The sequence below is a fragment of the Lissotriton helveticus genome, chromosome 2_1 (assembly GCF_964261635.1).
Source record: "Lissotriton helveticus chromosome 2_1, aLisHel1.1, whole genome shotgun sequence".
NCBI classification, from domain to species: Eukaryota; Metazoa; Chordata; class Amphibia; order Caudata; family Salamandridae; genus Lissotriton; species Lissotriton helveticus.
The window spans coordinates 582,982,690-583,009,292 of record NC_136059.1 but is presented as its reverse complement, the minus strand read 5'-3'; the positions used below and the strand labels follow the sequence as shown (position 1 = coordinate 583,009,292).

At 46.3% G+C, this 26,603-nt stretch overlaps 1 protein-coding gene across 1 annotated transcript in view; it reads right to left on the bottom strand.

Annotated features, from left to right (window-relative positions):
- The window catches only part of LOC144820140 (uncharacterized), a 223,703-nt gene extending 207,480 nt beyond the window's left edge, over positions 1-16,223 (bottom strand). The window contains exon 1 of the mRNA XM_078677771.1: positions 15,759-16,223. Coding sequence (XP_078533897.1) covers positions 15,759-16,223 — 465 coding nt within the window. The remainder of the gene's footprint in view (positions 1-15,758) is intronic.
- Positions 16,224-26,603: the final 10,380 nt, after the last annotated feature.

Here is a 26,603-nt window from a genome sequence, read left to right as displayed (position 1 = left end):
CATCTGAGGAACTCCCTAGAGAGTGTGCCATTGAGCTGCAACCTGGCACAAGACTCTGTGTATAGGAGCCGAGTCCATTTCAGAATCCCATTGTATGCAGTATGGCAAAGAGGTAGGGCTATTCAACGGAGTTGAAGGTCTTGTTCGCTTTGAGCAATGCTATGCCAGATGTTCCCATTCTGTTGGTGGTATTGTAGAGGTGGTGCAGGTTCAACTTAGTAGATATGCGGGGTATGAAGCTATTCCAGCCTATTTCTCTTTTAAATTTATGCCACAGAGAGACCACCGTTGTAGTGGCCGGTGGTGCATCACCTGGCAATTTCCCCCCATATGGCACATGTAGATGCTCATTTGGCCCATGTTACTCTCAGTTCATCTGCAAGGCCAGGTCCCCCAATAAGGCATACATTCATTTACTATATTAAACTGTGCCACCTAAGAATTCTCACGTATGTCGAATAGTAGGTTTCTGCATTTCTGACATCTCGGATCTTGCATTGCTGATCTAGTTTGTGGCAAGGGGTGGCCGTACCTTTCCAGCAACTGTAAAGAAGTGCGCTTCTCCCCCTTCCATTTTGCAGAGTTTTGCTGGGAAGAAGATGGCATACAGGATGTCCAGGCACCTTAGGTGCTGCTTAACTCCTCGGAAGGCTTCCCTTTGACATTGTACAAGCAGTGTCTTCTTCCTATAATTCCTAGCTCACCGTTCTTTCAGAAAACCAAATTGTCCACTTTATTTTGCCAGCCGAGCTGCTTTTCTTTCTCTCTCACTCCCTGGGTATGTTTTTTTGCCATCTAAGTTTTGTTTTGGGTTTGAGTTTTCAGTGATGTGAATTATTTGGTAATTTGGAGGAGATACCTGGTTCTCCATTGTTCTGTTTGTAGAGCAAAATGACAACTAATATTAGTAGAGTTTCTGTTGTATAAAATATGTAATAGGTAAATAAATAGCTCCTAAGAAGCACGTTGTAGCCAATACACGTTTTACTCTTTAAAGTTACACCAGGGCAGTGAACTTGGGGGTGAGGGCTGGTTGTGGCTAAGAGGAGCATTTACTACGCTCCTGGGGTACATAGAAAAACACGATGCGGAAACAGTGCTGTGTTTTAAGTGAAAGGAAACAGAGCAGCAGTCAGACACTTGGTAATGGGCCTCCAGTAACGTCGTTTGCTACACATTACGTGGCTGACAGTGGGTGTCAAAATATGGGGAGGGGCTCTAAATAACCCTCAAATGCCCTCCCCCATATTTCTGATAAAGGATCACATTGTGGTTGCATTTAAACTTTTAGGTCTCCAAATGCAATATTGGTAGTCATGTATTGATTACATTTTTAAAAGGGGTAAATGAACATAACTGTAGTGTTTGATTTGTAAACATGTGGCAGAGTGCTCCTTTTATACAAATGGTGGCAAATCAATATACTGTCTACCCAGTTACGTGGTCAATAAAATGTTCTTTACAAAAAACATGCTAGGCCCATCACATAACAAGGACACTAGAACCAACCCCACACCACAACTCACAAAATGATACTGGTATTAAACAAAACTTCAACATTTCGCTACAAACTATCTAAGAGATGCATAATCAGAGAATTCTTGAATTGTGAAAAGTGCCTTCGTGGTGTATCTTATACTCTGCCCTTGCAAACACTCTGCACTTGCAAACTTGCTTTCATAAGAAGCGCCTGTGAAGACCTGCTAAGACTGGGAAGTATTGTGGCAGGATGATATTGATGCAAACCAGACCTTTTTGACAGAGTCTGCCCCTGGAGCTCTTTAAGGTTCCGTGGTGCAGGCTCGTCCTTTAGTGACTGATATCACATTATGTCAAATAAAGGCTCAACTTGTTCCTTCACAGTGTTATATCTGATGATCAGTGAAATTCAATTTCAGTATATTGTACAATTATCAATATAGTATACAGGTTCAGGCCCAAATCCTAACCCCGTTGGTCCACCCAGATCAATGTGGGTTTGTTCCAAACCGCAACACGTCACACAACCTCCATAGACTGTTTCATATTCAGGACACGACACAGGGGCGATTTCCCAACGCGGCATGCCTCATATTAGACCTCGAAAAGGCATTTGACACTCTCTTATGGCCGTACTTATTCGAGGTACTCAGAAGAAATAATATTGGCCCAGGCCTGTCGGCGTACACAAGGCTCCTGTACACGCGCCTCACGTCCCGAGTCCGGATGGGCAATTACATCTCCTCAGAGTTCGCGGTAGAGAGAGGAACTAGGCAGGGGTGCCCACTGTCGCCCCTCCTATTCGCCTTAGCGGTCAAACCCCTAGCAATCCGCCTGCGGCGAGAGGGTGAGGAATGGGGAATTGCCCTAGCAGGCACAAGGCACTGTGTGTCCTTATATGCGGACGACCTCTTAATATATGTTCGGGACACCACCAGCGACCTGACATGTATCTGGAGAACACTGGAGGACTTTGCGGACATCTCGGGCCTCAGGGTAAACTGGGAGAAATCCTCGCTTTACCCGCTAAGCCCCCGTGTGGCCCCATTCGAGGCCCGGATAGACACCCAATCTCTCGCGTGGAACGCAGAGGCCCCTCGTTATCTGGGAGTGCGGCTGTTACCACACTCGGATGATCTGTACGAGGGTAACCATCATAAAACCATGTGAGGTCTACGGTCAGCAGAGGGATTTTGGAAAACGCTACTGTTGGCACCCATAGGCCGAGTGGCCCTGGCAAAAATGATAATGGTCCCCAGACTATTGTATCATTTCGTTAACCTCACAGTGGTTCCGCCACGACCATTCTTTAAAGAACTGGACAGTCTCCTCACGGAGCTGGTGTGGGACGGAGGACGACGACGAGTCGCGTTGTCAACAATTTACCTGCCTACGACAGAGGGAGGATTGGGAGCGCCAGCATTCGAAGCGTACTTCTTAGCAGCCCAGCTCCAATGGCTATCATATTGGACAGCGGGGCAACACATAGGAGAAACCATCACCACAGACGGTCCCATGCCACAACCAGCAATCCAAAGAATGCTGCTTCCAGGCACTAAACCCATACGTACGCGGCCGTTACAGATGTCCATAGCCCGCACCTGTATGATGCGTATCCACCGCATGTCCAAAACACGGCCGCCATACTCACCCTTGCTACCACTGGTGGGCTTCCCACGAGGGGACACATACTACACACAGGGTACGCTTCAGATCTGGACAGATTTGTCAGTCACAGAGGTAGAATCATTCTTCGAAGAGGGACAGCTGAAGACATACGACCAGATGATGGAGCAGTATGATCTCCCCCCCGGGCAATTCTTGCTCCACAGACAATTAATAGATAGCAGTCGTAGGTACTGGAATTCTAACACAGGGTATCCCACACCACACCCAGTGATACACATGATCTTGCACATGGGAGTGGGACGACATTTGGTCACCTGGCTTTACAAGGCAGTACGTGCACTGATCCTCCCATCCCTTCAACCCCTGCGCCAGAAGTGGGAGACGGACATAGGCAGAGTGGTCCACGACAAAGAATGGAACACGGCTCTGGAATACCCCAAAAACGTTTCCAGGAATGCCCGATTCCGAAACATACAGTTTAATATCCTCCATAGAGCCTATCTCACGCCACGCCGCCTGCATCAATTCTTTCCAGACACACATTCTGCCTGCCCCCGCTGTCAGACCCCGGAAGCAGATTTTAAACACATGTTCTGGGACTGCCCCACACTCCAGGGTTTCTGGGATAAGGTCCATCGGATCCTCGAAGAGGTCACTGCCATCACGACCATGTCCACACGGGAAGCATGTGCGCTCGGGATCTTCTGCAGGCGGAAAACCGATAAAGTGCAGTATGGTTTTATGTCCCTGACCATTCTCCTGGCAAAAAGGGGAATAGCCATGCATTGGAGAGCCCCTGCGGGACCGCCGGATGCAGCCTGGATAGGCGCTATGCATAAATGGGGAAAAGAGGAGGAAGAGATACTCCGGGAGGAGGAAGTGAAGGGGCACCGCAAACACCCTATATCCCTAGAGTGGGCCCAGTTAATGCACGGATTCACGCAGGCAACGAACCCGCAGGAGACACCGGCGGTCTCGCAGTCCCAGACCCGAACAGCCACTCCGGCCCCTACACTTCAGGGACACAGTATACAAACCACCTGAGCACCACATAGACTTGAACCCTGCGACCCCCGCCATCCAGCGAGCGCTGTTTTCTCCCCGCACACTACCATAGTATACAACTAAGGATAACTGCAACCCCACGACAGCACAGTTTATAACATCCCGCTCCCCCCTGAACCTCCCTATCTCAGCAGGTTTGCCCCAAAGGTTGGAAAAGTTAGGAAGTTTAGACTGGAAGGGGTATCGCCCCCTGCCAGTGGTTTATTGGAAATGCCTATAGACATGGACGACATGGCAACACATGCAGACACATATCACGACGGCCCCGTTGGCTATACCCGAGATGACTGAGTACGTGTCAACATAACACAGGGCCGGGTTTACGCTAAGAGCGATGGGTCACTTACCACAGACAGTCTTCACTCTCCTCAGAGGTAAGATGGTGATATTGCAGGGGACTATTTGGTAAACACCAATGGACCGAACAGCTTGCAATGGTCGATCAGCACAAGATTACTGTATAGGAATGTATACCCGGCTTTTACTGATATTGAGTACTTACAGTAATGCACCACTGTACCGCATAATCACTGTCATGCTGAATGTAAAGCGCAAACAAAAACCCAATAAACAAATTTAAACAAAAATAGTATACAGGTTCATTGTCAGACACAATTTCACTTACAAGAATACGCTAGGAAACACTTCTTGGAATTTGAACACTGCTGGAAACGGCCTATCGTCAGGCACAGTACAACAAAACAACCCACAAATACAGCTGCCAGTATTAGGTTAGGAGGAGCTAGGTACTAAAGGAAATTGGAAACGGGTGACATTCATGACAGTGAGGGATTGCTAGAAATAGCAGAAGCCACAACAGGCCAAACACATTGGTGCAAGGCAGTGTGGTGAAGGTTTCTAGCCTTTTTATCCTGACACTGACCAACGTAACCTGGAACTAATGTGTGAACCCTCATTTTAAAATGGAGGGGACCCAGAACTACTTTCTGCCAAATATGAGCTAATGTCTTTGATTCCTGACAGTACCCCCTTGTAGGACCACTTTCCTCAAAGCAGCACATTTGATTAGAGTAGTAGCCAATAAACGAGGGGCATGGAAATAAGCGGTGAGTCATCCATGTTGACTTGTTCGAGATTGGCTCTAGCATGGTGGAGGCTTTATTAGCTATATCTTCCTCTTCTCCTTGTCTTGACAATGCATTGACATTCCTATGATGATGTGATAATCCGTAAGAAATTATATCACTGAAATGGGTGAAGAACAACGACCATCTTGTATGTCTGGGGTTGACACATTGCATAGATTTAACAGATCCTAATTCTTATTATGTTCCAGGCTGCTATGTGATCGGGGTAGTGGTTTTAGATAGTGTCTCCAATACACACACGCTTCTTTAATGGCTACAAGTTCACAGTCATAAACAATATTGTTATTTTCATGCAGACTCAACGTTCTTTAAAAATATGTCATCGATGTTCCTGAAAAGTGGCTGAAAACATCTAGACATCACTAAAATAAGCAATTATATAGCTGTCTAAAACCTCATAGTTGAAATGGTATAAAGCTTTCAGGGGATTACCTACCATTACATAAACAAAAATACATCACTAGGTACTTGGAATGCTCATATTTGGTGTTGAATGCAGTCTTCCATTCATCACTCTCCTTGATTCAAACAAGGCTATGTGGTCCACTCAAATATGTGCATCTTTTATCTGATATGTAAGTACTGTAATTAATGGAAGAGGACTACGATGACATTGAGCTCTCTATAGGACCAAATATTGGGTACAAAGAAGACCATGGCTCCTGCTGCAGAATTAGAATGATGTATATGCCCTTTATACAAATTTGCACTCAAATATTCCTTCAGTAATCTATCTTTTTTGGGATGTTACGGGGGGGGGGGTAGATTCTTCCATGAGGAATGCCTGCAACAGGTACTAGATCAACTGCATGATTGAGATTGAGAGGACGTTCATCAGCTTCTTTCTTTCTGAACACATCACTGCATTCTTCATATGCCAGTAGAAGGGGGATGGTTCTGAAGTTTTTGAAAAACAAGTCAGTGATTGCAAATCCTGAAATATGTTTTGGTGTTTTACATTTTATTAAAGTTGCTCTGAGTATTCAAAAGTGCTTTGGGCTCTCTGTTAACCAGTAAGCACCTACGATATTCGTTACATTGTTGTCTCTTTCTAGGGTACTATTTTATTGGATTGTGTCAATTTAATGAGTTTATATGATTCTTTTTTAAGATTGTACAGCTCTTACTGGGACCAGTTTTATTTTTCTAATTATGTAAAATGTTGCATCCTTTGGAGATCGTTTATGGTGATTTTGCTGAATAAAAGCATTATGACTGACTGAAGTCAATGATTGTTCCTCGCGGGGGTCTTATTGCTTACATTTAAGCAATGCTGTTGACAATATTGAGAGCAAAAAAACTTTTTTTGCTTGGCTCAGTCTGAGTAGTTTATGGAGTCACAGACAGGTGGTGCCCATTACAACAGAAAACACAAGTGGATCTATATGTTCATAAGGTCCTCTAAATCACAATTTTCTTTGGCTAGAGCAAAATGTGGCATTTCAAAGTAAACTACCCGAGATAACTGACGTGCTATTAGTGTCCTTGGTATTCTCTGCTCATTTCTTTCTTACTTTCTGGATCTGGCTCCTCTTGTTAAATAGAATGTCCACAAAATAATGGCATCTCTCCACCTGAGGTTGCCAGTGTGATACAGATCAAATAATATGCTGTGTTGATGACAGGATCTGTGCTTTTTTTTGGTGACATATGGCACTAAACCATGCTGATTTTGACAACCCCAGGATTGTAGTTGCAGAATGCGTCTTCTAAAATCTTGACCAGTTAACAAGTGCATTTAATGTTTTAAACTACATTTAAAAATCTGCAATTAGTGTGGAACTTCTGCTCCAAGCTCTCAATGTACATAGTCGTTTTTGAATTGGTGGTAAAATCATATGCTGCACAATTACCACATTTCTATTCATCTGTCAGGTGAGTCATGTTTCAGTTATTTACATCATTGTAAATTTCAGGAAATCTACTACAAAATCATTTACTATGTGTTTTTTTCTAAAACTTGACTTTTTGAACTCAAATAAAAGTTCTCAATTTTGAACCTGCAGACATTCAGAATACTTCCTTTCTGTTGTAGCTTTTCTTTCAGTCATTGATGACTATGCCAAATTTTGTAACTCACATACATTTTTGGTCTGTGTTCAATGTCTTGATCTAAACCAAATAGCTTTTCTCCATACAAGGGACATTTACATGCCTCGTTTACTAAACCCAATGTGAAGCTCCATTTTAGCAATTGAAGCCTCTAAGATCAACTTCCATAAAGTGGCCATATTTTTCACAGGCAATTTCTTCAGATACATAGCAATTTACCAAATGCCATGTTATCCTTCATTCTCCAGGGATGACGAATGCCACATCTAAGGAGGGAATTTCTTTCCTTTGGTCTCTTATACACAGTGGGGTACATCCGTTTGTCTTCACGTACAACCTTTAAATCAGGAACATGTACTTCCTCGGTATGATAATAAATACTGACATTTAAGTCATTGCGCCACTGAAAAATCAAAATCAGGACATCAGTGCTCCCCATCCCTATACTATGGACATTATCTATAAAATGCCCCCACAATCTAATTTATACCAGAAAATACTATTTGGGAGAGAAGGACCATTACACTCACTAGAGGCAACAAATACATTGTCCAGATTGGGGACAACATCCATCTGAAGAGAAATCAAAATTTAAATAAGAAATAGTTTCTATTAATGGCTAGCTTGGTACAGTTACCAATAAGCGAAATTACGTTTACTAGTCCACACTGGGTATCACATAGTTCATTGCAATAAGTGGATACACATTTGCTCAAAACAGCGCTTTACGTTAAAGTTAGCCAACAAGAGAAGAGGATAAAAAGATATAGATATTATTTGGTTGTGTATGGTTTGATTTACCACTTGTATGCTTGTAGCGGAAGCATCTCTAAAATGCCCCCGCAATCTAATTTATTCCAGAGATTACTATTTAGGAGAGAGGACCCCTTACACTTCAGTTCAGTTCAGTTCATGAAGCTTTTATTCGGTGCAAATGTATGACCATGAAAGCACAAGGTAAACAGTAAATACATCATGTTTAAAAAAGATTAAAATACAAAGGTTTAAAAAATCCATAAATATAATACATTAAAAAATCATATTTTTCCTGGAGTAAATGCACTTATTTAAAAACGTTGCAGTATAAAAACAAATATCTGCTGATTGTAAATTTAAAATCAGACCCATGGCTTCCTTAACTGTACGTGCACCATATTTGTTAAACATAGGTTTCAGAAACATAGTGCGCTGTTCCAGGTACAGTTCACAAAACAGAAGAAAGTGCTGAGTGCTTTGGGTAGATGTAGAATCACACATACATGGTCCTGTCGGATGTTTCTTAATCTGGGGATGAGCCACTAAATAATGTGCCATCCCGAACCGCAACCTTGTGAGTACAAACTTGTGTGATTGTTTGGTTACCATCAGGAGATACAATGGAAACACTTCTGTGACAAATGAGTTATAAAACAGTACAGTAGATAGTGATCCAGAGGCTATTTTACGCTTTCTGTCTGCAAATCCAAGAAAGGTATTTTTCATTTCAATCTTAGTAATATTGGATACTGCAGATGGGTCATTAACAATATTAATACCATAAATTTCCGAAAAACAGACAACAACATATTTAATCCATGGGATCGCTAGAAATTTGTCCATTAAAAGGCAATCCTCAATAACTGATCTGTTAAAGGCCTTCTCTTCCCTGAGCCAGAAGGAACGCCAAACCATCAAAGGCCTAAGGGATAACAAATCACCTAAAAAGTGGATATTAAGCTCTCGATGGGTTAATTCATTAGAGGTTGAGACAGGTAGGCACAGAAGCGTTTAAAAAAAATAATTTTCTTCAATTTGTAAGCTGTCATGCCGGCTATAGCCTCATATGCCTGCGCCATATAATGCGATAGACACACCTAGCCTGATAAATTCTAAGCATGTCTGAGGTGCGCCTCTCCCCCACTTTTGAGGCAAATCTATAGACACCATAGGCATTCTTAGCCATTTTATTCCGGATATTGGTGAATTCGCTGGACCATTTCCTATCATTTGCAAAGGTAATTCTCAGATAACAAAATTTGTCCACATTTGGACACTTCCTTTTTTTCCCACAGATCATTATCACAGTTTTCCCTTTGTTAATCACCAATTTCCTCGCTTTGATAAAGGCTGAGAAACTATCCATTAGGCGCTGTAATACTATCGGCGTTCTTGATAGTAAAACAGCGTCATCAGCATATAATAACACTGGGATAGGGTCGCCATGGATCTGGGGGGCATCAGCCACCACCTTCTTTAAAACATTATCAATCCCTTTAATAAATTAGATAAAAAGAAGTGGGGCCAAAACACAGCCCTGTCTAATGCCCCGCTTAACATCAAAGTTCGGGGTACATTCCCCCCTTTACCAAAACGAACACAGGTCTGCAGTTTGTCGTATAACCTGGCCAAAAAGAATACTATACCCTCTGGGGCACCTAGATTGAGCAGGGTGGTCCACAAGGTGGGGTGGTCCACTAGATCGAAAGCACTGCTCAGATCTGCAAAGCAGAGGTATAGGGAGCCCTGTTTAGCCTCAGTGTACTTCCCAATCAGCAGATCCAAATTGATGCACTGATCGAGAGTACCCCTACCCCTTCTGAAACCATATTGGCTATTAGCCAGAATACCCTCCTGCTCGGCCCATTCCTCCAATCTTACTAGCAAGATCCGGCTCATAATTTTAACCGACGAATCAAGGAGGGATATAGGGCGATAGTTTTTAGCCTCTGACCTGCTGCCTTTTTTATAAATGGGTACAATAATTGATTGTCCCCAGGTAACAGGTGCATCACTACAAACAGCAGCATTAAAAACAGATGCTAACAGAGGTCCCCACAATTTGGGTTCAGTCTTATATACATCGATAGGTACCCCATCGGGGCCCTGAGCCTTGCCACCTTTACTAAGTGTAATACAATGTTCTACTTCCTTGGGAGTGATGTCAAGCGGCACCACATCCCACCCCTTGGGCTCCACTGCCACTATTCTATTTGTGTCAAAAATGTTGGGAAAATGAGTTATCCACCCCTCACAGGACACAGTGGAGGTTAGTTCTGGGTTATCGTCCGCTTTAAGTAATGGGGAATTAATTGTTGCCCAAATCAGGGTGGTGTTCGATGTCTCAGCAGCTAAATTTAGTGAATCCCATGCCTGCAATTGGAGTTCCCTCTTCCTCCTAGTAAGAGCGCATTTATATTCCAGTCTTGATTTGGCAATTAAAACAGGATCCCTAGGTTTAACCGATAATGCCAATTTCAGTGAAGTTAAAGAGACTGTACAGTGATGATTAAACCATCCTGGATTCTTCCTCGATACAGTATTGGCTTTCCCGGTGAACTTCCTACTAATAGCTAGGTTAATACTTTTAAAACACAGTAATACCCTCTCATGATCATTAACATTTGCTAAAATTGAATCAATTTCTGCAAAGCTCCCCTTAATAATACAACTAGATAAATCCCCAGCTTTATCCCCTGCCCACCTGAGTCTGATACCATTAGTCCTATGGGGTTCCAAATTAGAAACAGTAGGTCCCACTATAAGTGACTTATCCGCCCAGAAAGCAGTTTCCATTGTAATACAATTATGATCACTGGTATTACAGACAACTATTTTTGGGCTGGCGCAACAAGAAATTACATTGGAGGATATAATCACATGGTCAATGACCGAACCTCCTAAGCCGTTCTTAAATGTAGGAACAGTTAAACCATGTTCATCTTTGCAGGGTTCCAGAATTTCCAAATCATAACAGCTCATTAATTTATGCAATTCATCTCCGTAGCTGCCATGGCTAAAATGCGGAGCATCCCAGCCATCGTTAGTTGTAACCCCGCAAATCCCCAATGTTGAATGTTCACATAACTTTATATTGAAGTCACCAACCCAAACGAAGTCAAATACAACCTTAGAATCTGCACATAGATTTTCAGCTAAATCATGTACCACTTTGGACCTAGTATTGTCAAAAATATTATTATAATAATTGATCAATATAATGTTTCGAGCCCCAGTCTCGACAAGCCAAAGGATCTGCCCATGAACACCCATTTGCAGGTATTTTTTCACCACAATAGGACGTAAAATAGATATTAAAACCACAAGGCCCCCTTTGGCTCGCCCTGGGCCTGAACCATAGGCACATAGGTTGTAGGACTCAAAACCCTCATAGCTAATCTCCTCCCTGCTCCATGTTTCCTGGAGACACAGGATGTTATAACTATTAACAAATCAATCCAGGCTGGGTCCCTCTCCATTGACCTAATCCCTGCCACATTCCAGCTAGCAAGTGTTATTCCCTTCAGGCTGTGACCACCGTGGTTGATCTCTCTACTCCTACAATCAGCCAGGCCACAGACTTCAACAGTGTTACTAACACCCCTGTTGTCCTGGGCTACATTTGTACATCTACAGCCTCATGCCCTTGGCTGATTACTGACTCCGGGTAAATAGGAACAGAATTATTGCTTTTTCCTATTTCTTCACCATTATCATATTTTCCCTGAGCAAAAGACAAATGAGGCACAGTGAGTCAATCGTTACAATCTAATGAACTAAGTGCATGGAATCGATTATGCATTGGTGTCACAAATGCAGGCCCATGCGCCGGTTTAAATAAACCATTCCTATTACCAGTGCTGGCCTGATGGGAAGTATTAAGGTGACAATAAAAGAATGCAAGAGAACGTACACCCACATTATGGTCAAATACAGGCAAAGAGGCCGCCCTTAGGAGAACAGTGGCTGCATGCTTGAGGGTGCTTAAAATTAACTATGATGCAGTCACCTTTACTGCTTTTCCTTGAGCTTCCGATCCAATTAACCCTCCTGGTAGTTAAAATTTGGTCACGATATTCAGTAGGAAAACCACACTGCCTGTTTAACCAAGATATCGTCTTATTTTTTAAGGAATCATGTGTTTCTTCAACGGTATCATTTGCTACCTCAGGAACATTGGTTAATACAACCACATAGGGAGCGCACTGTGGTGGTAAGTTAATGGGACGCTTGCGTCTTACCTCGGTCCAACCCTCCTCTCTCTCCTTACCCTTGGTTGCCTCAGCTGCGGACCCCTGGATAACGGGGGCTACCGCTTGCTTTGGGTCAATAGACGGGCCCTCTCCGAATGATGAACCCCTCCCTGGCCGCGCTACCAAGTTAGAACCAGCGGCCTGTAAGGTCACCAAGCCGCCGCTGCTACCTTGCGCAGTCGTGGGGTTAGGGACAGCTACCTGGGTGAATGACAATGCTGTGCCAGGGCACGACATCTTGGTTACAAGGTCTCCCAATCTCTTGACCTCTAAGGCCATTGTATTAATTTTGTCTACCAAGGGTTTAATAATTCCATCTATTTTAGTTTCTAAGAAACTTGCTAAAAGGTTGAGTTGGGTAGTGTCTAATAGCACGCTATCCTCACTGTCCCTATCTTCACCTATTTTGATGGTGTCACTTGAGGGGACTACTGCCTTTTTACGAGGTATCCGAGCGCCCCCCGCTTGGGTAGGATTTTTCTACAAGCCCTGACTGCTCTAACAACAGGGGTAATAGGGGTGGCTGGGGTGATAGGATGCTGGACGCTAATGTCTTGTAAATCTACATGTTCGATTAGGGAGATATCTTGTTGCACCACCAAGCCATCCGGAGTTATATCCAGATTGACTGAATGATTAAATACCTCGAGTAGAAATATCAATATAGGACTAGCTACGTTGTATTTAGTGGAACTCAGAAGGTATATCTGCGGGCAAACCCTTAGGTTTGGACATGAAGCCCTCACACACCAACCTAGTTGGTGTCATGCTTCATCATCGGGCCCACCACAGTGACACCGAATGTGTCCCGGGTGTGCTGCGACTCCAGATTACTGAGGAGCTGGTATTCTTGCTGAGTGTGCAGTGCTAGTGAAAATGAGGGTGAAAGGTTTAAAAGCTATACAGGCGGTCCCAGTTCCCGAGGGTAAAGGTAAATTTAATTCCTGGGCCCCTGTTAGCAAGATAAAAAGGCTGTGGACGATATGGAGTGTATTAAGAGCTCCTACGTCCTTGTGGTCTACATGTTTCAGCCAGGCCTTTTGGTTAAAACTGGCTTTCCTCAGGACCAATGAGTATGTGTAAGTGATGGTTAACTATATTAAGTGATAGTGTGTGGTGAAAAAGTGTTGCACTCGCTAAGGTGCCGTACGTGTAAGAGGGGGATTCCCTCTACTTTACTGTACATAAAACACAAAGACAATACAGACATACAAGGAGAACCAATGAGAATGGTATATACCAAAACACAACATATGTCCGACTTCTAGTGTGCGTGAGCGACCTAGAGCGGCAGAGAACTTAGCCATGAGTGGTTGCCATGGCCAGGGTGAACTATGGCGGTAAAATATTAAACGCGGTGGCAGTGGTGGGCTACACAGCGAAACAAGCATAGCGTGAGGTACAGGTAAGTATGGTACATAATTCCTCACACATGCTACTTGCTGTTAAAGCCTCATGGGTCACTTGGCAGGGAGGGAGAGAAGACCCTAAATGTTTTAAAAGGTCATAGTTAGGATGGTACCTGTGGGGAGAAAATGCTGCTTACCCAGAGCGTCGTGTAGAGATCACTCGTTTACTCACGGTATTTCCGATCAGCGTACTCCTGCGACCTATCGTCCTGCTCCAGTGTCCCGAGTGAACTGTGCATGGATCCGGTAAGGGCTTAAATAGCCGGTTCAATTGGTGTCACCTGGAGAGGGGAGAGGGTGCGGTCGCGCTGGCTAGTAGTGCGCATATGCTGGTAGCTAGCGGCACTGGTGCTGCGCATGCGCATTGTGCGGAAGTCGCGGTTGTGGCGCATGCGCAATGGGAGGCCTTGGCACTAAACAATAGCGCATGCGCCCGGAGTGGTACAGCATTGATACTGACATGTGCACTCTAGTGCGTGCGCCATGTGGGGGAAATTAAAAAGGCCAGTGAGGGGCCAATGAAGTTAACAAAAAGATAAAAAAGCAACAACAGCGAAGGGAGGTCTCTGGGCAAACAGGGCAACTACAGGGTAGGGACAGTCCACGAGTCTGAGCGCAGACAGGGACACAGACCACCTACATGGAGGAGATTACCTCGCTAGAGCATTCCACGGGATAGAATCATTAAGCCCCTCTATATGGGTAGAAAGGCGATAAATCCAGCGTTGCTCTTTAGAGAGCAGAGTTTTCTCATCGCAACACGAAAGGGCGAATTGTTCGATGACTGTCCAGGTGAAGTCGTTTGGGGTGTGATTTTGCACGATGAAGTGTTGGGTTAGCTTGCTGATATTTTTGCCACAGCGCATTGTGCTCCTGTGCTCGGTCATCCTGGTTCTGACTTTTCTGGTAGTCATACCGATGTATCTCAGACCGCAGCGACAGGTGATTAGGTATATTAGGTTAGACGAGTTACAATTAGTGAATTGCCTCTGTGTCCAGGTTTTACCAGTTTCAAGCGACAATGTTTTCGAAGGGGTAGTCAGGTGGCAGACGCTGCAGTTGTTACATGGTTGGTGGCCTGTTAGTTCTGGTAGGCCCCATGTATTCAAAATTGTCTGACCTTTTAGTTGTGTTTTTCTGGGTCTCGTGGATACCAGCTGGTCCTTCAGATTTTGTGCTCTCTTGTATGCGAACCGGGGTGGATCCCAGTTCCTTGTACCTGAATTGATAATTTTCCAATTCTTACGAATTATGCTGGAGACCTGGTTTGAGGCGGTATTGTAGGTCGTGACGCATGTCATCAAGGGAGTTTCTGGTGGTCTGACAACAGTCTCAAGGAGGGCCTCCCTGTTCTGGTTGCGTGCCCGCTTGCAAGATTTTGAAATGATTCTAGTTGGGTAACCACGGTCTTCCAACTTGTGGACCAAGGCTTTGGACTGGTTTTTTAAATCATGGAGGTTGCTGCAGTTACGGCGTATGCGCAGGAACTGCCCAAATGGCAGATTCTCCCTCAAGGGTCTGGGGTGGAAACTGTCAAAGCGTAACAATGAGTTCCTGGATGTTGGTTTGTAATGAGTGGTTGTTGTCAAACCCCCTTGATCAGCTCTTATGTTGAGGTCTAGGAACGCTAGTTCCGTTGGGCTGCTAGTGCAGGTGAACTTGAGAAATGGATCAAGGTTATTGATCCACGTGAGGAAATCTTTCAGTGTCTCCTCATCGCCCTCCCAGACAATGAGAATATCGTCAATGTAACGACGCCAAATTGTTATATTCGCTGAGTAGGGGTTCGTGGGGGCTTCAATGTTGGTCTGTTCAAAATGATGGACATACAGCCCCGCCACGCTCGGCGCAAAGACACTGCCCATCGAGGTACCATTAGTTTGCAGGAAGAATGTGTCCTCATATTTGAAATAGTTCTCTTTTAATGCCAAAGTGGCGCAGTCCAGAATGAAGTGACGAGGTGTGTGGTGTTGCCAGTCAGTCTCCATCAGGACATCGTGGAGTACCTTCAATGTGGCATCCTGTGGGAGGCTCATATAAAGACTCTCCACGTCCAATCCAACCAGAAGATGTTTTTCGCTGTCGAAACTAATATCCTTGATGATGTTAAGGAGATGCTTCGTGTCTTGGATGTAGGATCGAGTTTTCTGGACTAGCGGGTTCAGGTAGTGATCACAGAACCGTGACAGCGGTTCTAGGAGGGATTTTATCCCTGACACTATAGGTCTGCCCGGTGGTGGGGTTACCCCTTTGTGTACCTTGGGCATGATGTAGAAGTAGGGTACCTTCGCATCACGTGTGTTGAGATATTCAGCCTCTTGCTTAGAGATGTATTCTGCGTCAGACGCCTCTTGCACTAGTTCCATGATCTTTTTTTGTAGATCTTTAGATGGATCTCTCTGTAATTTCTTGTAGTTACGAGTGTCGCTTAAAAGTCTGCGGCATTCTGTGTCGTAGTCGCTTTTATTCATGATGACTATTCCGCCACCTTTGTCTGCTGGTTTTATAATGCGGGTAGGGTCATTTTGAAGTTTCTTGACGATTTCCCTATCTCGGAATGAAAGATTATTGAAATGGTTTTGGGGTTGTAATTTCTCGACTTCTGAGTATACTGCCAACTCGAAGGTGCTGATCTCTACTGGCACGGTGGCAGGTGGCGGGGTGAAGTTGGATTTGAGTTTCAGCCCTGTTTCGTTAGTGATTTCTGGGTCAATTGGTTTCTCCTTGTTCTCAAAAAAAGCTCTTAACCTCAGTTTTCTGAAAAACTCGGTCAATTCGACGTGGAGTTTGAAAGTATCTAGTCGGGTGGTCGGAACGAAAGACAGCCCTTTGTTCAGGACATTGATCTCCTCATTGGTGAGGGGTATGTCAGAAAGATTGAATACTAGGTTATTAGTTGGTTTAGTCATCTGCTCGGGCCCGCTTGTTCTTTGGCTTTGTTCCTTGTGTTGGCACTGACCGGGTCTTCTTCTGTTGACCACTGTGCTGGTTGGGGCGCCCACTGTACCTGCTGTGGCGGATTCCTTCTCTTGCCACGAGGTCTGCGGCCTTGGCCTAAAAAAGGATACCGTTGGTTTGGGTTATTCTGATAGTATGGCATCTGGCCAGGCGGGTATAATGGTGGATATCCATAGTATGGAGGCATTGGTCCAAAAGGAGGAGGTCCGTAATTCTGGAATTGTGGGGGGCCTTGCCATGGTTGTGTTTGTTGCTTCCCTCCACGGCCTCTCCCTCTGGTTTTATAGGATCCATTGCTGGAGCCGCTAGAGATGGAACTGTTGTCGCCCGAGCTATCAGTGTTCTGGCCTCTTGTGGGTGCAGTATACGCATCATCAGCATAAGGATAAGTTTTTAGATAGCTGAAATTTTTGAGGTCCTTTTCAAATTTCTTTATCTTGGTTTGGGTTAGGTATTCTTTGTAATCGTTCATCTCTCGATTCTGATCTTCCAATTTCTTTTTGTATCCTGTCAGAGTAGTCTTGAAATGAGTCTCAGTAGCTTGGATCTCTATTACAACTGCGTCCGAAAGACGTTTAGCAGTTTTTATTATCAGGATGAGCCAGTCCCTGGTGCAGTGCCAGGCTATCTGGGCCCAGTCTTTCCTGAAGGTGACATCGTCAAGGAATATTCTTGGGGCGTTAGTGACTAGTAAGCCTCTAGGCGCTGTATTGGTCCTTAGATATTGTGCGAGGATAACGCCATGTAAAATGGTGCGTATCCTGTTACGCTTTTTCTCAGTAAGAGTGTCCCAGTCTGTAGTTTGCGCTATTGTTGTTGCTGTGTTGAAATCTGCCAAGAGTGAGGGGTCATCGAGGATTTCAGTGACGTCTTCCTCGGTAAAGGTTAGGCCTATGTTTTGTGCCATCTTGTATCAGGTGTCTCTCGCAGCTGCGCGCTGCCAAATGTCAGCAAATCAAAAGGGAGAGAGAGGACTAGGTAAGCCAGTCCGGGTCCCCTGGTTATATGTAGAAATATCAATATAGGACTAGCTACGTTGTATTTAGTGGAACTCAGAAGGTATATCTGCGGGCAAACCCTTAGGTTTGGACATGAAGCCCTCACACACCAACCTAGTTGGTGTCATGCTTCATCATCGGGCCCACCACAGTGACACCGAATGTGTCCCGGGTGTGCTGCGACTCCAGATTACTGAGGAGCTGGTATTCTTGCTGAGTGTGCAGTGCTAGTGAAAATGAGGGTGAAAGGTTTAAAAGCTATACAGGCGGTCCCAGTTCCCGAGGGTAAAGGTAAATTTAATTCCTGGGCCCCTGTTAGCAAGATAAAAAGGCTGTGGACGATATGGAGTGTATTAAGAGCTCCTACGTCCTTGTGGTCTACATGTTTCAGCCAGGCCTTTTGGTTAAAACTGGCTTTCCTCAGGACCAATGAGTATGTGTAAGTGATGGTTAACTATATTAAGTGATAGTGTGTGGTGAAAAAGTGTTGCACTCGCTAAGGTGCCGTACGTGTAAGAGGGGGATTCCCTCTACTTTACTGTACATAAAACACAAAGACAATACAGACATACAAGGAGAACCAATGAGAATGGTATATACCAAAACACAACATATGGCCGACTTCTAGTGTGCGTGAGCGACCTAGAGCGGCAGAGAACTTAGCCATGAGTGGTTGCCATGGCCAGGGTGAACTATGGCGGTAAAATATTAAACGCGGTGGCAGTGGTGGGCTACACAGCGAAACAAGCATAGCGTGAGGTACAGGTAAGTATGGTACATAATTCCTCACACATGCTACTTGCTGTTAAAGCCTCATGGGTCACTTGGCAGGGAGGGAGAGAAGACCCTAAATGTTTTAAAAGGTCATAGTTAGGATGGTACCTGTGGGGAGAAAATGCTGCTTACCCAGAGCGTCGTGTAGAGATCACTCGTTTACTCACGGTATTTCCGATCAGCGTACTCCTGCGACCTATCGTCCTGCTCCAGTGTCCCGAGTGAACTGTGCATGGATCCGGTAAGGGCTTAAATAGCCGGTTCAATTGGTGTCACCTGGAGAGGGGAGAGGGTGCGGTCGCGCTGGCTAGTAGTGCGCATATGCTGGTAGCTAGCGGCACTGGTGCTGCGCATGCGCATTGTGCGGAAGTCGCGGTTGTGGCGCATGCGCAATGGGAGGCCTTGGCACTAAACAATAGCGCATGCGCCCGGAGTGGTTCAGCATTGATACTGACATGTGCACTCTAGTGCGTGCGCCATGTGGGGGAAATTAAAAAGGCCAGTGAGGGGCCAATGAAGTTAACAAAAAGATAAAAAAGCAACAACAGCGAAGGGAGGTCTCTGGGCAAACAGGGCAACTACAGGGTAGGGACAGTCCACGAGTCTGAGCGCAGACAGGGACACAGACCACCTACATGGAGGAGATTACCTCGCTAGAGCATTCCACGGGATAGAATCATTAAGCCCCTCTATATGGGTAGAAAGGCGATAAATCCAGCGTTGCTCTTTAGAGAGCAGAGTTTTTCAGAAAACTGAGGTTAAGAGCTTTTTTTGAGAACAAGGAGAAACCAATTGACCCAGAAATCACTAACGAAACAGGGCTGAAACTCAAATCCAACTTCACCCCGCCACCTGCCACCGTGCCAGTAGAGATCAGCACCTTCGAGTTGGCAGTATACTCAGAAGTCGAGAAATTACAACCCCAAAACCATTTCAATAATCTTTCATTCCGAGATAGGGAAATCGTCAAGAAACTTCAAAATGACCCTACCCGCATTATAAAACCAGCAGACAAAGGTGGCGGAATAGTCATCATGAATAAAAGCGACTACGACACAGAATGCCGCAGACTTTTAAGCGACACTCGTAACTACAAGAAATTACAGAGAGATCCATCTAAAGATCTACAAAAAAAGATCATGGAACTAGTGCAAGAGGCGTCTGACGCAGAATACATCTCTAAGCAAGAGGCTGAATATCTCAACACACGTGATGCGAAGGTACCCTACTTCTACATCATGCCCAAGGTACACAAAGGGGTAACCCCACCACCGGGCAGACCTATAGTGTCAGGGATAAAATCCCTCCTAGAACCGCTGTCACGGTTCTGTGATCACTACCTGAACCCGCTAGTCCAGAAAACTCGATCCTACATCCAAGACACGAAGCATCTCCTTAACATCATCAAGGATATTAGTTTCGACAGCGAAAAACATCTTCTGGTTGGATTGGACGTGGAGAGTCTTTATACGAGCCTCCCACAGGATGCCACATTGAAGGTACTCCACGATGTCCTGATGGAGACTGACTGGCAACACCACACACCTCGTCACTTCATTCTGGACTGCGCCACTTTGGCATTAAAAGAGAACTATTTCAAATATGAGGACACATTCTTCCTGCAAACTAATGGTACCTCGATGGGCAGTGTCTTTGCGCCGAGCGTGGCGGGGCTGTATGTCCATCATTTTGAACAGACCAACATTGAAGCCCCCACGAACCCCTACTCAGCGAATATCACAATTTGGCGTCGTTACATTGACGATATTCTCATTGTCTGGGAGGGCGATGAGGAGACACTGAAAGATTTCCTCACGTGGATCAATAACCTTGATCCATTTCTCAAGTTCACCTGCACTAGCAGCCCAACGGAACTAGCGTTCCTAGACCTCAACATAAGAGCTGATCAAGGGGGTTTGACAACAACCACTCATTACAAACCAACATCCAGGAACTCATTGTTACGCTTTGACAGTTTCCACCCCAGACCCTTGAGGGAGAATCTGCCATTTGGGCAGTTCCTGCGCATACGCCGTAACTGCAGCAACCTCCATGATTTCAAAAACCAGTCCAAAGCCTTGGTCCACAAGTTGGAAGACCGTGGTTACCCAACTAGAATCATTTCAAAATCTTGCAAGCGGGCACGCAACCAGAACAGGGAGGCCCTCCTTGAGACTGTTGTCAGACCACCAGAAACTCCCTTGATGACATGCGTCACGACCTACAATACCGCCTCAAACCAGGTCTCCAGCATAATTCGTAAGAATTGGAAAATTATCAATTCAGGTACAAGGAACTGGGATCCACCCCGGTTCGCATACAAGAGAGCACAAAATCTGAAGGACCAGCTGGTATCCACGAGACCCAGAAAAACACAACTAAAAGGTCAGACAATTTTGAATACATGGGGCCTACCAGAACTAACAGGCCACCAACCATGTAACAACTGCAGCGTCTGCCACCTGACTACCCCTTCGAAAACATTGTCGCTTGAAACTGGTAAAACCTGGACACAGAGGCAATTCACTAATTGTAACTCGTCTAACCTAATATACCTAATCACCTGTCGCTGCGGTCTGAGATACATCGGTATGACTACCAGAAAAGTCAGAACCAGGATGACCGAGCACAGGAGCACAATGCGCTGTGGCAAAAATATCAGCAAGCTAACCCAACACTTCATCGTGCAAAATCACACCCCAAACGACTTCACCTGGACAGTCATCGAACAATTCGCCCTTTCGTGTTGCGATGAGAAAACTCTGCTCTCTAAAGAGCAACGCTGGATTTATCGCCTTTCTACCCATATAGAGGGGCTTAATGATTCTATCCCGTGGAATGCTCTAGCGAGGTAATCTCCTCCATGTAGGTGGTCTGTGTCCCTGTCTGCGCTCAGACTCGTGGACTGTCCCTACCCTGTAGTTGCCCTGTTTGCCCAGAGACCTCCCTTCGCTGTTGTTGCTTTTTTATCTTTTTGTTAACTTCATTGGCCCCTCACTGGCCTTTTTAATTTCCCCCACATGGCGCACGCACTAGAGTGCACATGTCAGTATCAATGCTGTACCACTCCGGGCGCATGCGCTATTGTTTAGTGCCAAGGCCTCCCATTGCGCATGCGCCACAACCGCGACTTCCGCACAATGCGCATGCGCAGCACCAGTGCCGCTAGCTACCAGCATATGCGCACTACTAGCCAGCGCGACCGCACCCTCTCCCCTCTCCAGGTGACACCAATTGAACCGGCTATTTAAGCCCTTACCGGATCCATGCACAGTTCACTCGGGACACTGGAGCAGGACGATAGGTCGCAGGAGTACGCTGATCGGAAATACCGTGAGTAAACGAGTGATCTCTACACGACGCTCTGGGTAAGCAGCATTTTCTCCCCACAGGTACCATCCTAACTATGACCTTTTAAAACATTTAGGGTCTTCTCTCCCTCCCTGCCAAGTGACCCATGAGGCTTTAACAGCAAGTAGCATGTGTGAGGAATTATGTACCATACTTACCTGTACCTCACGCTATGCTTGTTTCGCTGTGTAGCCCACCACTGCCACCGCGTTTAATATTTTACCGCCATAGTTCACCCTGGCCATGGCAACCACTCATGGCTAAGTTCTCTGCCGCTCTAGGTCGCTCACGCACACTAGAAGTCGGCCATATGTTGTGTTTTGGTATATACCATTCTCATTGGTTCTCCTTGTATGTCTGTATTGTCTTTGTGTTTTATGTACAGTAAAGTAGAGGGAATCCCCCTCTTACACGTACGGCACCTTAGCGAGTGCAACACTTTTTCACCACACACTATCACTTAATATAGTTAACCATCACTTACACATACTCATTGGTCCTGAGGAAAGCCAGTTTTAACCAAAAGGCCTGGCTGAAACATGTAGACCACAAGGACGTAGGAGCTCTTAATACACTCCATATCGTCCACAGCCTTTTTATCTTGCTAACAGGGGCCCAGGAATTAAATTTACCTTTACCCTCGGGAACTGGGACCGCCTGTATAGCTTTTAAACCTTTCACCCTCATTTTCACTAGCACTGCACACTCAGCAAGAATACCAGCTCCTCAGTAATCTGGAGTCGCAGCACACCCGGGACACATTCGGTGTCACTGTGGTGGGCCCGATGATGAAGCATGACACCAACTAGGTTGGTGTGTGAGGGCTTCATGTCCAAACCTAAGGGTTTGCCCGCAGATATACCTTCTGAGTTCCACTAAATACAACGTAGCTAGTCCTATATTGATATTTCTACATATAACCAGGGGACCCGGACTGGCTTACCTAGTCCTCTCTCTCCCTTTTGATTTGCTGATTAAATACCTCCCCATCAGTGGTAGCAGAGGTTGTACATGGGGATAAGAGTGGCGGGGAATTAGTAAGACCCAGTGATATCCTCCTATCGCTATTTATTTTACTAACAACCTTCACGAGAAAGTTGTCCATAGTTACCGTAGCAGGGGCCGAGGGGACCCTGTTTTTAGACATGTTGTTGATTATTTATTTTAGAAAATATCTAGAGGGGGAACAAAATATAACAATAAAATTCATTTCACATGAACTGTCCACATAAAAATGGTCTTTTTCCTAGATTCAAGATCTTCTATATCATGGCGTCTCACTATACCGTGTAGTAGTCCCGGTAGACCGTTGAGATGGAAAATGGTCCAGGGGTCGTGGCCCAGCCCTGCCTCCTCCTGCCCCGGACGGCCACAGACGGCCCGCCCTTTGCCCGGGCTTAGCCCGGCGCCGCCCGCGCGCGCCCCGCGGGACGGGAGGCGTTCCGGTCTTTATTGGCGCCTCCGGGCGCTGCCTCTGACGTCCCGGGTGCACCTCTGTCGCTGGGGCACCTGGGAACTGTGGACTGCTGGTAGACTGTCCGTTTCCCTCACGGCGCTCGCTGGTCAGCAGGTCAGCAGGTGAGAAAAAGGCCGAGCCGTTGCCCTCACGGCGATGCCTGCCGGTCAAAAGTTGCCCCCAACGGAGCGCTTGGCGCTCCGGTCTTTATTGGCGCCTCCGGGTGCTGCCTCTGACGTCCCGGGTGCACCTCTGTCGCTGGGGCACCTGGGAACTGTGGTCTGCTGATGGCGTGGACTGCTGGTAGACCGGCCGTTTCCCTCACGGCGCTCGCTGGTCAGCAGGTGAGAAAAAGGCTGAGCCGTTGCCCTCACGGCGATGCCTGCCGGTCAAAAGTTGCCCCCCTTACACTTATTTGAGGCAACAAATACATTGGCCAGATTGGAGACAACATTCATCTGAAGAGAAATTCAGATTTAAATAAGAAATAGTTTAGATTAAGGGCTAGCTTGGTACAGTTAGCAATAAACTCAGCTGGAGCTATAACAGGTCATGGATGGGTTTCCCGAGTATTGTGTACTACACATAGAGATATATTCACAAGAACGTGTGATAACTACTGCAAGAGTAGCATAACACAACTTTGCACAACGCAGCCTATCGCGGGAAAATAACCCTGTGTCAACATGGAATTCACAACGCTGTGGTAGCATGCGATAGACACCAGACAACGCGGCAAATTTCCGCGTAAAAATCAACACCACGCCACTAAAATGCGATACATGAATACAAAAAAAATGCGATGAGGCCAAACGTGGTACAAAAAGTAGCAAAAACCAGCTACAGACCTGCAAATCCCAAGCATCTGGCTGGACAATGCACCATAAAAACCACAGAAAAAATACACCAGAAACAAGCAAAGCATGTAGCAACATTGATGCACCCTGACTCAGCGCAGAGGCCAACTCGAACCCCACAACACCCATAGACCACCAGCAAGGAACAACGGGGTCAGGGAAGGTCAAGGAGAAGAGGGAGAGGAAGACCGGGTGCAGACCGCAGGAAAACAAGACCAGCTTCATGGAGGTGACAGAACACTACCAGCAACTAACCCACTAGCAGACCACCTGGATTTCAATCGGAGTGCCGAGGAGGCCAATCCAGGAGGCCAATAGGTGACGGCATGACGTGACTACCTAAACCAGGCACAAACCCGCTGCCAACAGGAAGGCAGCAACGGCGACAGGAGGTGGCAGTCCAGCGCCACCAGAGGAGCTGGAGAAAACCCAGGCCACAGTCATCAGTGTGGAGATGGTGCAAGGAGTAGGGAGTACGGACACAGCTCAAGAGGACCTGACACAACATCAACAGAGAGTGCAATGAACAGGGACTAGGGGGGCGGGGGAGATGGGCACAGTGGCATACATGCACCATGAGGTGTAGCACACTGCACACCCACAAACACCCAGGATCATGTCCCAGATCCCCTTGGCACACTGCATCACACACACATACAGCACAACCACATTGACGACAATGTGGAACAATGCGCATAGCCAACACTGCAGAACAGAGGACACAACTGGCTCCGCACATGCACAGAAACATGCCCACTACATCTTACAGAGCTGGAAACAGTGAAATAGAAATGTACGCATAAAACCTCACATCCGTCATGTAGTCCAAATGTACAATGTCCCGCAGAAGAATCCAGCACCCCTAAACAGTCACAATGTACATTCCCATGCAGCCTGCATGCAAACCAGCACAATGTGGCAACATATATGTCAACACAAAGTCAACACACACCTTCCCTTCACATCGCAAAGGGGCACACAATACCTTCAGCAGAGCACAGAACACAACACATCAGTGATGTCGGAGAGGACCACCACACCGTCGATACCGACGCTCTACCACATCCCATGGATATCTCATGCAACCCCCCACCAGGACCCTGCCAGACAAGCTACTCAGAGTGGAACACCGAGCCTGCAACAGACTACACAGCAGGAAGCACCCACAAGCACAGCTGGCTCACAACACTTCACCCACCCCCACAAGGCATCCCAATGCCATGTGTCAGCATGCAAACAGAAGGTGGCCCAACATGTGTGGGTGGGGGGCCAAACCCATGAAATGCGAACCAGGACACATAGGTAGGGGCTTATCACCCTTCAGGGCCCACCCACACCCCACTAAGGAGACCCACACAGGCATAGAGAAACATGCAGGTGCACATTCACAGCACAGAACCACACCCAGTGGCGCTCAAGTAGCAGTCACACACCCACGTTGGCTGTGCGTACGACTGCCCTGGCCACTCCCCTTACGAATTGAGTGGGTGACGACAAAGCTACATGTCCAAGCTCCAACCCCCTGCCTGCGGTGACATGTCTGCATTTGATGTACTCAGCACAATGTAATATCGTAGGACCCAGGGCCCTCATGCATACAACAAGACCACAGAGACACACGCAGATCTCATGTTGAACTGGCTACGAGCACGTGCGCCCGGACCCTTTATTGAAAGTGCCACATGTACAGTGACGCCTGTTCTGGAGGTGTGTGGGGTGAGTGTAAGCCATTCCGCACGGAATGTCTGGTGCTGGCAACCACTTGAACATTGGACACCAGTGCACCAAAACAGAAAACACATGCAATACAGAGTCAACTGCTGAGCACCGTGGAGTAAGCCGGAGAAAGTCTAGAGGACATCCAACATGCAAACAGAAGTGTCTGTGAGTTGCAGTGCACTGGGCTTTGGACACTAGAGATGAACGTGCTCATGTGAAGAAAAAGTCTCGGATTGTGTCCCTTCGATATATTCCAGATGCAGATGCAGTGGGGTGTGTTAGACCTGCATCACCTTCCCAATCAACATCTCAGGGCCCCCACACTGTTTGAGGTGACATACCTGTGCAACCACTCCACAGCACAAAACACAATCAGCAATGAACAATGGCCTGTGGTGCACTGAGTCACTGGCACCTGGAGTGCTGAGCAGGGCATCAGGCCGATGATGGCATCAACAACAGGCCTGAGCTCCATGAGCCTGTCAAGACCACCGTTTCAACTCTGGCAGATGGCGGTTGGAGGTGGTTCTTGCTGTGGCGGCGTGTGGCTCCTGCGGTGATGCGTCATCCGGGCCGGTCTGGACTCGCTTTGGTGTGTGAGCCCTGGTGGGACGCATTCAGGCCCGGAGTCTGCGTACAGCGCAAGGCCACACAGAAATAACATTGATGACCCCAAGGCCAACGCTTCAGGGCCCATCTAATGTCTCCGGAGAAGGGATCCAGGACGTGGCCCCAGAT